General features: G+C 36.5%; 1 protein-coding gene across 4 annotated transcripts in view; it reads right to left on the reverse strand.

Moving 5' to 3' along the window:
* The window catches only part of ANAPC10 (anaphase promoting complex subunit 10), an 86,064-nt gene that overhangs the window by 17,668 nt on the left and 51,911 nt on the right, over positions 1-16,485 (reverse strand). The window contains exon 5 of one of the 4 annotated variants that reach the window (XM_044930472.2): positions 3,395-3,459. The exons of the other annotated variants lie outside the window; for them this stretch is intronic. Within the exon in view, the coding sequence (XP_044786407.2) occupies positions 3,395-3,459 (65 nt within the window). The remainder of the gene's footprint in view (positions 1-3,394; positions 3,460-16,485) is intronic. 4 annotated transcript variants of the gene reach the window in all.

Genomic DNA, 16,485 nt, shown 5'->3' on the forward strand with positions numbered 1-16,485 from the left:
AAGTGCTGTTCTTGTAAGTGCTGCCGTGGTCCTTTCAGACTTTTAACTTACACACATATTTTACAGTAGCAAAAATAAACTTAAATTTAAAAAATAAAACTTAAGACAGTTTGCAGGATAACTGAAAATTAAAGAATAAGACTGATTAAGTTGGCAAAAAAAAAAAAAAAAAAAAAGAGGGGGAAGGGAGAAATCTGACAGTACCAAATAAACCAGTTAAAAGATCAAAAACAGACACGAATCTATTGCTTAGGGGATGCAGGCAAAGATGGGAAAACTATTTTTTAAAAAACCAAAGAAATTATCATAAAAGGTTATGACAGTGATTACCTCTAAAAGATATGAAAAGGATTATGACAGGGATGGGAAGAGGTGTACTTTAGCTTTGGGATGCGCATTAAGTTCTTTTTCTTACATTAAGTAAGTTACATATACACATGAACTGTGTGTGGTGCTTTACTGACTCGGGGGAGGCGGGAGGCCAAGCACACGAGAAACAACTGCAGCAACGCCTGCACAGGTGCAGGGCTTCTCCTGCCATACGAGGCTCAGCTTTTTCCCAGTCGTTGAGCTTCCAAGCAAATTATGATTTTCTATTAAATGAGCTCTAAAATAAACATACATTTCATTTATATTTTACATCAGTTTATCTTTTATCCTAGAACAAAACTGAGAAACAGAATTTGTATGCATGGTAGGTATGTTAAAACCTTGTGTTTGTACATCTAGCATACAAATTTAGACTTTTCACATATGTGAGTAATTTTTAAGGTATAGCAAATTTAAAACATATATTGTCATTTTAAAACCATAAATCTTGATAGTAAACAAATACTCAAAACAAGGAAAGGTTAAAGATAGCCTTTAAGTATACATGGCAGAATTGTATCTAAGGAGACAGGCAGTTTGAAGGCTTACGGCTGGATTACAAACCACTGGAAAAGAGATGGGGGGATCAGTAATTTAAGATACCAAAGAATCACTATAAAATACTTTTCATATAAATGACTTAACCTCTAAGTGAATAATTGCTTATTTAAGAAAATCCAATTGAAGTAGAAGCATACACAGAGACCCAACTACCTTCTAAAAAAATAGTTCAGAGAAATACAAATACGGTATGTTCTCATGTGGAATGTAAAAATGCCAAACCCATTGAAATAGGAAATACAATGGTGGCTGCCAGGGACTGGAGTTGAAGGAACTGGGGAGATATTGGCTAAAAGGAACAAACTCCTAGCTGTCAAATGAACAACTTCTGGGAACTTAATGTCCAGCATGGGGACTATAATGAACCACACTAATATATAGTTCAAAGCTGTTAACAGAGCAGATCCTAAATGTTCTTGCCCACACAGAAAATGGCAATTATGTGAGGACATGGGGGTGTTAACTGACTTTACTGGGGGTAATCATTTCACAATAATACATGTGTATCAAATCATCACACTGTACATCACTCAACTTGGCAACAGAATTGACATACGATTCTATCTCAATAAAGCAGTAAATAAATATGTAACTAAATAAGAAAAAAGATGTTTAGAATCTCCATGAAGCCTTTAAAAAGTCTTTTCACAATCAAGTTGTCTTTAAAAGGACTGTTTAAAAAACTAACCCAAGACCTATAAGTAGAAGGTGATAAACTCAACAAATACTTTCTGATCAAGAGACATGTAAACATTTTTCCTGCAAGTATGTCACAATTCTACGGAGTTAATAACTAAAAAGTAGACTTCTGATTGCATTATAATACTACAGACACTTTCAGGAGATGTGGAGCTCTGAAGGGGACTGGAAAGCAAAGTAATGGGGATTATCTTGGAGTGGATGAAAGAGACATCACTAATTAAGGCTGACTCCATTCAAGTTTTCTGGCTCTGCAATTTTTCCTCTTCTATGAGATAATATAACAGTTAACAGCAACTAACATGTTTGGAGCACTTACTCTTTGCCAAATATTGTTTTAAGAGTTTTACAGGTACTGAGTCATTCCAGTTTTGCAACAGCCATATGAGATACACTAATTTCACCTTCATTTGATACACAAGAAATTTGAGGCCCAGAGAAACTAACTTTCCAAGGTTCAGAGTTAAGCGGCAAAACAGGAAGGAACCCAAACCCAAGCAGACAACTCCAAAGCCCACACTCTTGGTATGTTTATCAACTCAAATATACAAATGCATATCCAACAGCTATGTGTAACTGAAGGTCTTAGTTTCATGAGATTTTATAGAAAGGCACAGAAGCACACACTTTTACAGCCTAGGAGAACACTACTTGTTTCCAAGGCTTTTTTGCTCCCTACAGCTACCATTTAGTGACCTCTACCATGTGTCAGGAAATTAACTGATCTTTGATTTAATCATCCCAACGCCACAGGCCTGATTTATAGCTGAGGAACTTGGAGTTTATACAGAGGTTATATAATTTGCTGAGGGTCACCTAGTTGGTGAAGGATGAAGCCAGGACTTGAAAGTGATTTCCCTGCCCAAACTCTGAACATCACCGAAAGAATAATGTAGTCTTGAAGTATGTCTCTCTGGAATAAAAAATGAGGCTATGATATATTCTGAGATGAGTACAAGTGAATAAATTATTTGCAGTTCAAGTATAACCCTACATGTGCTTTAAAGAGATATGGAACTCTGAAGCGGATTTGGAGGAAAAGAAAGTAACTCAAGTGTGTGCAAGTCCCACAACACTCATCGTTTCCTATTAGTTACGCTGCCTAGAAGTAGAGCATGATGTTGGGAACAAATGAAGTTCTTCTTACAGATCCAAGCAGAGGTAAAAACCCAATATACACCTCCAGGTACATTGAAAATTACAATGCAAACATCTCTAATACTCTCAGTAAAGGATTTTCAAAATAACTGAAGTAGTCCCTCATACACTTTGCAAGAACAGTGATTTCCATTGGCCCAATAACTCATATATGTAACAGATACTGTTAACAAAAGTACAAAAAAGAACCACTCTTTACTTTCAAAACTGTCTACCCAAATCTAGAACATCTGTCTAGAATAGCTAAGGTGGAGTCTACAAGATTAATATTATAGAGTAAGAAGTAATGAATTTTATTTTATGTTACTTTTAAAAGCACTGAACTAATTCTAGTGCTTATTGCTTAGATATATAGTTTGACTTCACCTTGGCCTGAATGACTATCATAAGAAAAATGTTAACTTGTTTCCTAAAACTGCAATCTGCGACAACTGAGTAGAGAAAGCAAAGACATTTCTGTTCTATTCACAAGCACCAACAAACAGCCCAGTGGGGGAGTGGCAGTGTGCCAGGCTGCTCTGTGAGCAGTTAGGCTTCTGGCAATCAGCAGGCTCAGGAGTCTTAGGCCCCTAGGAAACCAGCATGTTAAGGGCTTGGGTGCTCTTACCCTGCTTTCTTGGAGGCATGTTGAGATATACCTTGTTTAAATGACAATCTCTTCCATCTACAAGACTGAAAGAAAGATTAAGACAACTAATAAGTAGCAAATTGAGAACATGTGAGAGATCTGAATGCAAGCATCATTGCTTACTGGACTAAACATGATAACTGATTTCAGACAGTAATCTCATTTTAATAGTCAGAAGAATCAATAATTAGAAGGTTCATACAATTGCTATAAAATGTGAAAGTGCATTTTAACTGGTGAAAACTCAGTGAAATTCAAAGGCAAAACAACCTGAAATTCTCTCTTGATGAAAAATAGTTGAAATGGATAAAAATTCAGTTTCAGCAAAAACTTTACTAACTTTTACATGGAAAGTTTCTAAGGAAAAAAAAACCTTATGGGAGACTGTGGACATCAACTTCCATTTCACCAAATTTAAACCTGAAGCTCCCTATTATTTCATAAATACTTTCTCTTTTTGATATTTTATGAGTCTGAAAGAAAGGTTGAGGCTGTCAACACTCTGGATTATATTCTGTAAATCTGCTATCTATAAGAAACCAGCAGCATAATAAGAATAAAAATAAATGAAGTATATAAGATTAAAAGTGAAAAAATTAATCTAAGGACCCATAAATATATTTTCAAATATATTTCTTAATTAGAGCAATTAGGTAAGGTCATTTTAAAGATTTTACTAAATCAATATTGTCAAGAAGCCACCATATTTAAGTATTTGAATACTAAACATCTGAATTTTTCCTGAAGTACAGGACATGTTTATGATATTTGTATATTCATCTCGCCAAGATAGACTTTACTTTATAAATAAAATAGATTTTGAAGGGCAAAAGTCAACATTTAAATCAATCCTCCATATATCCCTTCAACAAAAGCTTGTTATTTCTCACCTTTACTGCTTGATAATTTCATTTAAAGCTTTTCATTATTTTATAGCCCATAAACATACATGCCTTTTCTCTACTTCCCGATGTGCCAGAAACAATCGTGTAATATACATCTATGACAACTTAGCCCATAAACAGAATTCCTCACAAATTTAAAATATAAGGACCAACAAATGTTTCACTACACTCAGAAAACACAGAGTCTTTATTCTGAGAGGAATTTTCAGTAAAAAAATGATGTGTGAACAGCAGACACTGATGTTCACACAAGCATACTGCAGACAGCCCAGCAGGCGGTTTTCTGTTTTTTTTGGATTATGCTCTGGAGGTGCTGGCACAATGGAATTTCAATACCATAATTGCTTATTTCTCTGTGTATCTTTAAAATAGCAGGTAAAGAAGAAAAAAAAATCAACTACGAAAATAACAAAACAAAATTGTTTTTCATTCTTCCTTTCAAAGGATGTAATTTATAACCATTACACAAATAGAGAAGCAGCACAAAGAGGGGGGGAGAGAAATAAAGTAATGTTCCAAAGGTTCAGTTTACAAGGACCTCACACTAAGCTTTTTTTTTTCTCTCTGCAACTCTTACTAGAAACAGTATTATTTGCTAAAAATGCACTAGCTGCCAAGAGCCATGGTCCATCTAAAGCAAAATGCTTAAGATGGAAATAGAGTGTTAAGACAGAAAAAAAGGGCAAGATTCAGTATACAAATTTCTGTAAAAATCTATTAAAAAAAAAGAATAACATGAATTTGATTTGCTATTTTCTTCCTGAAAAATAATTCCAACACTAGATAAAATACTAAAATATATATATATATATATTCCTGTATTAAAACAATAAGATGTAATCAAATTCCAAACTTTCTAATTAAAACTCTTTTTTTTTTTTTAAGTTATTGGGAATTCAACACTAGTCTTGGTTCACATGATAGAACAATGGGAAAATTTTCCGAGTGGTTGAACACTAACCCTGACAAGTGTGGAGAGCCAACTACAATACATTATATGGTAGCATAACCTGCCACCCACGTTGCTGAGAGAACAGCTTTCAAACACATGCACTGAGCTGTAAAACCACAAAATCCCTTATTACACATTGTCTTTTTTACTCTAGGTGAAATATACCATCAACTCTTTCCATTATAAATCTTTTTTTTATTACTATTTTTGAAGCCCATTTAACAATTTGTCTTTTTCTTATAATGAAAAAGATGTCTCTTTAAAAAAGGGAAATGAGACAGGAATGTTATCACTTTCCTACAGTATTACAATGAAGGCTGATATCGGCTGCACAGTTTCTCAGGGCTGATTTTGTAAATCCCTATTACCCCAAATGAGTTTTAAGCTAAGTTCTTTTTTTTGTTTGTTTTTTTCCCCTTTAAAGACCAAGGCCTGATACTGGTTCACTAAGTTTCTTAAAGCATTTGAAAAACACTTGCATTCTTTAAGACAGATGGATATATTGCTTTGGTTCTTTAATAAAATACATGGTCTTCATCATTACTCTCCTCCATCCCCACCCCCGAGAGAGAAAGAGAAAACAAAAACATCAAAATCTGTCATGAAATGAGTGTTCTCTCTTATTCTGCATCTCTTCCCCACATTGCTCCCTTCCCCCACTCTGGCACAAATCCAAACCTGTACCAAAAAACAAACAAACAATAAACAGAGTTATTTTAGAATCCAGGATATAATGCTGCCCCAGATAATATCCTCCTTACGTTGCTGGTAAAACATGTAAATAAAGCAAGACAGTAGGGTGGCAAACACGTTTCATCCTTGTGTTACAGAGCTGTGCTTCCTCAAAGATGTGTTCTTCCTGCTCAGAACTCACTGCAATAATGACTATCAGATCTACAAAAAAGGAGCTAGACATACAGACGAAGGGTGGAAAAAAAAAAAACTTAAAGACACTAATTTACAGAAATTCAAAGACACCAGTTTTTAGAGATTCAAGATGGTTAAAATCATTCTGAAACTGTGTGTTTCTCTCTAATGTTTTGTCTGATTAGCTTTCCTCCAAAATTCTCCCTCCTATCCCTTATGCCCCTCACCTCCCCGACTTCCACACTCCATGACCCACCTCCATCCACAGTCTGCTAACTGAATCACAGCATTATAGGACATAACAATTTCTTCTGGGGTTTTCATTTGCAATGTTGTTAGCAAAGAGAATTTTATCTGTAAGTGTTTCTATTATACTGACAAGGTCAATTAGTTCCGTGAACTATTGGTCTTTCTGCCTGATAGATCAGTGGATTATTCAAGTGGAACCATTCATAATCTATAACTGAATGAAGCCAATTAACCTCTAGAAACATGACAATACTGGTATCTAACGAGATTTTAAGTTTATCTTAATAACATGTCACAGTAATGTCATTTTCCCCAGAACTGGCTGTTGATTATATGATAGAAACTCTTCATTTGTCTAAAATTGAATTAATTTGTAAATTATGACTTATAAATTATATACAGCAACTTCTATTTTATAGAAGTTTGCCATAAAAATGTTAAAGCTTTTGAATAACAATAATCAGCTATGTCTACATTTGCTTATATGGTTTATACAACTAAATATAGAATAGGAGAACCTTTTAAAATGCAACATCCAATACTTTTATCAAGATTTCTAACAAGGTGCAGAAAGCACTACTACTCCCCCCACAGAAGATAGTGGAAATTAATTTGTATTTTACTTCAAATACTCACAAAATCTTTAAGTTGCCAAATATTGCTTATTTTTTAAAAACACAAAAGAGAATTTGCATTAATTGAGTGTTTGCTCCATGACAAGCAACATAAATAAGCACTTTGCAAACTTTATCTTGTCTCAGAAGTCCACAGAAAAACACCGCTATCCTTATCCTATGCACTAGGAATCTAGGAAGTGGCAAAATTGATGTATGAAGCCAAATCTATCCAGTCTGCCAAAGTTCGGTCTTTCAACATGACTTGGGCAGAAAAATATGAGCTGATCCCCCATCATCTCACAGTATCATCTTGTAGTATCTGGACCACAGAGTATTGCTAGCTTCAAAACTATCCTGTAAAAGAATGATGCCCAGTTATTACGGAGCAACAAGTAGAAAAAGATGAATGAATATGGGTAACTGATACCCATATAATTATATCAACACTAAAGTTTTATTAACGGTAAGTCAATACTCCAGTTTTTTTTCATTTCACTTCCAACCCAAACGTACTCCTACATATATGAATGTATAAGTGATCCACACACAGGCCTGGGCCCATATATTACCTGCTCATACACACAAAATCATCCAAACTGTCACACTCAATACTCCCAGCTTCTAAGCCAAAGGCATTGTCTATTATGCTGGGCCACAAAGAAGTAAAAAGCTATCTTAATACCATATATCAAGGTATCAATTTCTTTCCAAAGGATTTTTAAAATAAGTTTTAAGTTTTAAATAACTTTTTCATAGAGTAATTTTTAAATCATTTGACCTAGCGAGTCAACTTAACGTATGTTCTAGCAAAAATTGTGATTAACTCCATTTTTGCTTTATGAATTTCAAACAGAAGCAATCTGTTCAATTGTTTGGCCAAACTGCCCTAAAAGCAAACGCCTCCCAGGAGGAGCACACTGTGCATTTCCAAAAGTCAAATACTGCTTTCAAATTCTCTGTTCTAGGAGCCTTCAGATTGGCGAGAGTGACTTTCAGGGCTTCATTCACTGCTCAGTGGAAATGTTTGCAAAAATATTTATGCAATCAGGACAGACAGAGCTTTTTTGAAAATACTGGCTTGGCTAAAAGTCATGGCAGTTAAGATGTACATAAATACATTTTTTAATGGCATTTATACCCTCCTACTCTATAATACTGTATTAATTCAAAAGAATACGTTTTCCAGAGAAAGGATTTATAAGGACCAAGAAGCAGAATTCAGAGTCATCAGTATTAAGTCAGCTTTGCTTATTTTTTAAATAAATCGAAATAAATGTCATAAGCACAAAAAGCTTCAAGAACAAAATACAAAATCAAAGGAAGTATCCACATTAGTGAGCTATTACCTTAGTTAGTAAAGAAAGCTCCAATATTTTGACACAATGGCTCAATGTGTGCTCCAACAGATTTTACGCTATTAACTGGATCATATCAGAAAGATTAAAACTGTTAAACCATTCTTTTACAAAACACACAAAATAATGCTGTAGTTTCAAAGGATTATTCTGTATGTTTAATTCAATGCCAATGGAAATTTCATTAAGGTTTAAACAAAAACAAAACAACTAGAAGATGGCATGGAATATATGCTCTATCTAATTTTGGACAATTGATACACAAATGCCAAATATCAACACTAAATTTTTAAAAAGCAACATGTCATGTTTAGGTCTGACAGTGAGGAGCTGAATCCAAGATAACCTGTCTACTCTCCATTACTAGCACGTGTGTGTGTGTGTGAAAGTTGCTCAGTCATGTCCAACTCTTTGCAACCCCAAGGACTATATAGTCCATGAAATTCTCCAGGCCAGAATACTGGTGTGGGTAGCAGGGGAGCTTCCCAACCCAGGGATCGAACCCAGGTCTCCCACATTGCAGGCAGATTCTTTATCAGCTGAGCCACAAGGGAAGCCTTATATAAGACACATTTATCTAGCATTTTTCAATCTTGTGCAATCTTGGAAAGGAGTATCCTTACTGTGAGTAAGGATAAAGCAAGCAGCCATTATAAAACTTGAGAAAAAAGGAGAATGGAAGGACATAAACTTATGTTGAGAAACTTACTAAGTATCTGATACACTGCAGATGTTTTTACACCGTTTATCTTAATCTTCATGACCACCCAAACAAGAGAAGTATTGTGATTCTCATTTTTTAAAGTAAATAAATAAAGGCTCCAGGAGGACAGAGGAAATGCACTGTATCACAAAATAAAGAAGTAACAGTACCACGAATTCAACTCTGATCTGACAGACTCCAAACCTACGATTAAAGCGGCATGTGGCAAAGACAATCCAGAAACATGTTCCTTCCTCTGGCTTAAGTCGCATCCTTCTGTCCCACTTTAAATCCAATATTTAAAACCCAGGCTGCAGATTATGAAACAGACTGGGTTTTTGCCCCCATAAGCCAAGGTTAGAGAACTCTGTGTTCAATGGCAAGTACAATATGACTCTGGGGGAATAACAAGTTTCAAATGACTATGACTTCAGGTTAAATGGAGTTCACTGAGTCATGGTAATTTCATGCTACTGATAATCCTGATCCTAGTCAACAGAAATTTTAAATTTGAATTCCATATTTGCCTTTGATAATTCTCTCTCAACATAAGGCAACTCTTCATTCAAAATAAGTATTTTACAGCCAGGAACATCTCTCAATGCCTTTCATTATTCTTCCACAGAGAAATGACAAAAATTTTAAATGGATAAAGCTAAAGCTAACGTTTAACAACCAGATTTTACAAACTAGCTAAGGATAATTTTGAGTTGATTTTTATCCTTTCATTATCTTAAATGTGACACAATCTCCCAAATACTACAGTTGAAAAGTGAAGGCAGGCAGAGATTTCTCTTCATTCATCAGCCTGTTCTTACTCCCTAAGTGCCTTTCTTATCCTACTTAACCTGAGCTTATCACCACTGGGCCAGGAATAAGAGGTAAGTTACAAGTCTCCTAGATTCTCCTAGGAGGTAAATTATATTCCCTGTAGTCATCATCTTCTCCAGGATCATATGCTTACACCAGAAAGTAGGGCTGCCAGGGTGGAATCAGTTTAAGAACTAATCTGCCTAGAATTCTTTTCTTTAGTAAAGCTAAAACAGATGCCCCTCCGCTATCTTTAAAATAAATACTAGGGCCATTGCAGGAAAAAAAAAAAAAATTGCACAAACATTAACTGAGCACCTATGTGCCACATACTTAGGCATGAGGGTGATTAAGACAGATACTGTTCCTGTGCTAGTGGAAGCTATCAAAGATTTGTGGCAGCTGATAAGAAATATGGCATAAAATTATTAAATGGCAGAAAGGAAAGATGAGGGCACAGAAATACACATAGAATTGTTATTAAGTAGGTCACAAAATTTGGCTCCACAGTTCCTGGCAGTCAAAAAAAAGTGGGTATCATTATTGGTTCTGACAGTACAGATGTTCTTCTACTTAATTATAGTCCAAAGAGCTATCATTAAGTCCATTTAGTCATATGTGTGAATTTTTAACTATAAAAATCAACTGCTAATACCACATATTGGTAATTAACAGAGCTGATGAACTTCTCCCCCTACCCATTGCTCTCTTACAACAGTCAGATTTTCATGTCTATTAAAGTTCTTAAGTTGAAAAGTTCTTCAGTAGAGGAACTTGTGTGAGTGTGTGCACGCATGCATAATAAGAACCAAAACACTTTTCCTGAATTCAGATCTGGAGGAAATTTTTACTCTGGATCTGTACAAAAAGGCCACTTTGTGATACAGTAGACTACATCCTCAAAAATATTCCTAACAGAATTACAACAAATTTCATAATTTCTTATGTGTCTCAAAGTAGGTCTATTGGGCCAACAAAGGTTCGTCTAGTCAAGGCTATGGTTTTTCCTGTGGTCATGTATGGATGTGAGAGTTGGACTGTGAAGAAGGCTGAGTGCCAAAGAATTGATGCTTTTGAACTGTGGTATTGGAGAAGACTCTTGAGAGTCCCTTGGACTGCAAGGAGATCCAACCAGTCCATTCTGAGGGAGATCAGCCCTGGGATTTCTTTAGAGGGAATGATGCTGAAGCTGAAACTCCAGTACTTTGGCCACCTCATTCGAAGAGCTGACTCATTGGAAAAGACTCTGATGCTGGGAGGGATTGGGAGCAGGAGGAGAAGGGGATGCCAGAGGATGAGATGGCTGGATGGCATCACTGACTGGATGGACTTGAGTCTGAGTGAACTCCAGGAGTTTGTGATGGACAGGGAGGCCTGGCATGCTGCGATTCATGGGGTCGCAAAGAGTCGGACACGACTGAGAGACTGAACTGAACTGAAAGATAAATTCTATAAAAGCAATTTTATAAATAATGCAGCCAAAGTATAATGATTTTAATAGCTAGAGAACATGAATGTCCTCAAGAAATTCCCAATTTTAAAAAATGACAAAACTCAACTTGGAAAATTAGTCTGAAGATCTAAAAATAAGCTTTTGAGACTACTGGCAACTCAGTCATTTTTTACATAAGTTTTATGTGTAATATCTCTTTATTGTAATTCCCAAAAGAAAGCTTTCATATTAAGTGGTTAGCAATATCTAAAATGAGTATAATACTTAGTGAACAATGAAACCAAATGCAATCTTTTTTTTAAAGGACTATTCATTTAAAGGGTACTTCATGGCAAATAGAAGGGGAAAAAGTAGAAGCAGTGACAGATTTTACTTTCTTGGGCTCCAAAATCACTGCAGACAGTGACTGCCATGAAATTAAAAGATGCTTGCTCCTTGGAAGAAAAGCTAGGACAAGCCTAGAAACCATACTAAAAAGCAGAGGCATCACTTTGCCAACAAAGGTTCATACAGTCAAAGCTATGGTTTTTGCCAGTAGTCATGTACAGAGGTACGAGTTGGACCATAAAGAAGGCTGAGCACCTAAGAATTGATGCTTTCAAATTGTGGTGCTGGAGATGACTTGATTCTTGAGAGCCCTCTGGACTTCAAGGAGATCAAACCAGTCCATCCTAAAGGAAATCAACTCTGAAAATTCATTGGAAGGACTGATGCTGAAGCTGAAGCTCCAATACTTTGGCCACCTGATGTGAAGAGCTGACTCACTGGAAAAGACCCTGATGTTGGGAAAGACTGAAGGCGGGAAGAGAAGGGGACGACAGAGGATGAGATGGTTAGAGAGCATCACCGATTCAATGGACATGAATTTGAGGAAGTTCTGAGAGAAAGTGAAGGACAGAGGAGCCTGGTGTGCTGCAGTCCATGGGGTTGCAAACGGTTGGACAGAACTTAGTGACTGAACAACAGTATTCAACTTTCTCACAAATCTCAAAGAAAGTACAATTAAGGGAATAAGTCAAAGGCCACAGTTATTATTGTATAAGGTTAGTGTAAAAGAAACACTATGTAAAAAACCCATATTGATTGGCAAGATTCACTACAATTAAGTGAAATGGGAGAAAAAGCAAAAACAGAATCTTGAAGGATGATATACTCTGCCTAAAAAACTTACTCTGTATCTACCATTAAACAATCACAGAGTACCTTTTCCTCAACTTCAGAGGAGTCTACCAAATCTGAATACTTAGGTAAACTCACACAAAACTGAAATTCAGTAAGTTAAAAAATACAAGATTATTTGAACAGGGATTCTTTGAAAATTAGACACTAAACACACTATTTAGTCTAAATATTTTAGGGTTAGAATCTATGTATTTTCAAAGTTGCTTTCTAAATAAGAATAAATGTATATACTAAAGTAGCATTTTTAGTAATTACTGGCTATAAGTCTGTTAATAATTGTTTTATTGATTTCTATTATAAAATTGGAGATGTTTTCTTCAGAAAAAAAATATCAGGGTACTTATTATTATGAAATCTCATTTGTTTATTTAGCAAGCATGTTCTTCTTCAGGGAAGAAGTAGGGAAAACGTGAGCTGTCAGTTTGTTATAATTACTATATGAGTTCAGTGTGCCAATTAAACCCTAAAAAAACTGCTTACTCTCAGTGGTAGGGAGATAAAGAATATACTATTTTTTATAAAGATTATTTTTTAAAGCAGTTTTTTTGTTCACAGCAAAAGAGAGACTAATGTATAGATTTCCCATATACCCCTGCCCCACACAAGCATAGCCTCCGCCATTATCAACATCCAGCACCAGATTGGCACATATGTTACAGAGGGTGAACCTCTACTGACACATCATAACCATCTGAAGTCCAAAGCTTACATTCAGAGTTCTGCTCCTATGTTATACCTTCTACGGAATTGGACACATGTTATTAGGTTGGAGCAGAAGTAACTGTGGTTTTGCACTGTTGAACTTTGCATCTGATACCGGAATACATTCTTGTGGTATTTGCTCAGCATTCAAATGATCTTTTGATGAATTTGTTGGGGAGAAAGTGGTCTCCCCATCCTATTCCTCCGCCATCCTAGGACCGCCCCCCGGAATACTTTCTTAAATAAATGTGGTTATATTATACATCATTTTAATGCCCATTTCTCACTTTATGTGTTTTTTTTTTTTTGGTTGTGACATTACTTGCTGTTTATTTTAGACTAGGGAAACGATGTTAGACAAAAAGCGAATTCAAGCAATTTTCTTTTTTGAGTTTAAAATGGGTCGTAAAGTGGCATTGACAACTCGCAACATCAACAGTGCATTTGGCCCGGGAACTGCTAATCAACATACAGTGCAGTGGTGTTCCAAGAAGTTTTGCAAAGAAAACAAGGGCCTTGAAGATGAGGAGCGTAGTAGCCAGCCATTGGAAGTTGACAATGATCAATCAAGAAGATCGTCGAAGCCAATCCTCTTACAACGACACAAGAAGTTGCCAAAGAACTCAATGTCAACCATTCTATGGTCATACAGCATTTGAAGCAAATTGGAAAGATGAAAAAGCTCAATAAGTGGGTGCCTCATGAGCTGACCAAAAATAAAAAAAAAATCATGATTTTCAAGTGTTGTCTTCTCCAATTCTAAGCAACAATAATGAACCATTTCTTGATTGGATTGTGACATGTGATGAAAAGCAGATTTTATACGACAACCAGTGAAGACCAGCTCAGTGGCTGGACAGAGAAGAAGCTCTAAAGTACTTCCCAAAGCCAAGTGAAAGTTGCTCAGTTGTGTCCAACTCTTTGCGACCCCATGGACTATACAGTCCATGAAATTCTCCAGGCCAGAACACTGGAGTGGGTAGCCATTTCCTTCTCCAGGGGATCTTCCCAGCTCAGGGATCGAACCCAGGTCTCTTGCATTGCAGGCGATTCTCTACCAGCTGAGCCACCAGGGAAGCCCCTTATAGCTAAACTTGCACCAAAAAAAGGTCATGGCCACTGTTTGGTGTGTTCTGCTGCCAGTCTGATCCACTACACCTTTCTGAATCCTAGCAAAACCATAACATCTGAGAAGTATGCTCAGCAAATCAATGAGATGCACTAAAAACTGCAATGCCTGCAGCCGGCATTGGTCATCAGAAAGGGCCCAATTCTTTTGCATGACAACACCCGATCACACGTCACACAACCAACACTTCAACTTTTTAATCAATACTCAAAAGCTGGATGAATTGGGCTATGAAGTTTTACCTCATCTGACGTCTCGCCAACTGACCACCATTTCTTCAAGCATCTTGACAATTTTTTGCAGGGAAAATGCTTCCACAAAGCATTCCACATAGCAGAAAGTGCTTTCTAAGAGTTCGTTGAACTCTGGAGCACAGATTTTTGTGCCATATGAATAAACAAACTTATTTCTCAATGGCAAGAATGTGTTGATTGTAATGATCCCTATCTTGATTAATAAAGATGTGTTTGAGCCTAGATATAATGACAAAAATTCACTATCCGAAACCACAATTATGCTTGCACCAACCTGATACCATGACATGTATCCATCTTTATAGTATCACAAAGAGTATCTTCACAGCTCTAAAAATCTTCTCAGCCCCAGCTATTCATCTTCCCATCACACCCAACTCCTGGAAATCCGTAATCTTCTTATTCCCCCCTCCAGTTTTGCCTCTTCTAGAATGCCACAGTTAAAATTATGCAATATGTAGCCTTTCAAGATTGAATCTTTCCACTTGGAATATACATTTAAGGTTCCTCCATGTCTTTTCATGGGTTGAGAGTCCATTTCTTTTTAACACTGAGTAACATTCCACTGTCAGTTTATTTATGCCTTTACCTACTGAGGGATGCCTTGGTTGCTTCCAAGTTTTAGCAATTGTGACTAAAACTGCTATAAACATCTGGGTACAGAATTTTGTGTAGATATAAGTTTTCAAGATTTTGTGTGGATTTTTCAGGATTTTGTGTGGATGTAAGTTTACAAGACCTCTTAGAACTAACACCCAAAAAAGATGGCCTTTTCATTATAGGGGACTGGAATGCAAAAGTAGGAAGTCAGGAAACAGCTGGAGTAACAGGCAAATTTGGCCTTGGAGTACAGAATGAAGCAGGACAAAGGCTAATAGAGTTTTGCCAAGAGAACACACTGGTCACAGCAAACACCCTCTTCCAACAACACAAGAGAAGACTCTATACATGGACATCACCAGATGGTCAACACCGAAATCAGACTGATTATATTCTTTGCAGCCAAACATGGAGAAGCTCTATACAGTCAGCAAAAACAAGACCAGGAACTGACTATGGCTCAGATCATGAACTCCTTATTACCAAATTCAGACTTAAATTGAAGAAAGTAGGGAAAACCACTAGACCATTCAGGTATGACCTAAATCAAATCCCTTATGATTATACAGTGGAGTGAGAAATAGATTTAAGGGACTAAATCTGATAGATAGAGTGCCTGATGAATTATGGACAGAGGTTCGTGACATTGTTCAGGAGACAGGGATTAAGACCATTCCCATGGAAAAGAAATGCAAAAAAGCAAAATGGCTGTCTGGGGAGACCTTACAAATAGCTGTGTAAAGAAGAGAAGTGAAAAGCAAAGGAGAAAATGAAAGATATTCCCATTTGCATAGTTTCAAAGAACAGCAAGGAGAGATAAGAAAGCCTTCCTCAGTGATCATTGCAAAGAAATAGAGGAAAACAACAGAAGGGGAAAGACTAGAGATCTCTTCAAGAAAATTAGAGATACCAAGGGAACATTTCATGCAAAGATGGGCTCAGTAAAGGACAGAAATGGTATGCACCTAACAGAAGCAGAAGATATTAAGAAGAGGTGGCAAGAATACACAGAAGAACTGTACAAAAAAGATCTTCACGACCCAGATAATCACGATGGTGTGATCACTGACCTAGAGCCAGACATCCTGGAATGTGAAGTCAAGTAGGCTTTAGAAAGCATTACTGCAAACAAAGCTAGTGGAGGTGATGGAATTCCAGTTGACCTCTTTCAAATCCTGAAAGATGATGCTGCAAAGTGCTGCACTCAATATGCCAGCAAATATGGAAAACTCAGCCGCGGCCACAGGACTGGAAAAGGTGTTTTCATTCCAATCCCCAAGAAAGGCAATGCC

The sequence above is a fragment of the Bubalus bubalis genome, chromosome 17 (assembly GCF_019923935.1).
Source record: "Bubalus bubalis isolate 160015118507 breed Murrah chromosome 17, NDDB_SH_1, whole genome shotgun sequence".
Taxonomy (NCBI): Eukaryota; Metazoa; Chordata; class Mammalia; order Artiodactyla; family Bovidae; genus Bubalus; species Bubalus bubalis.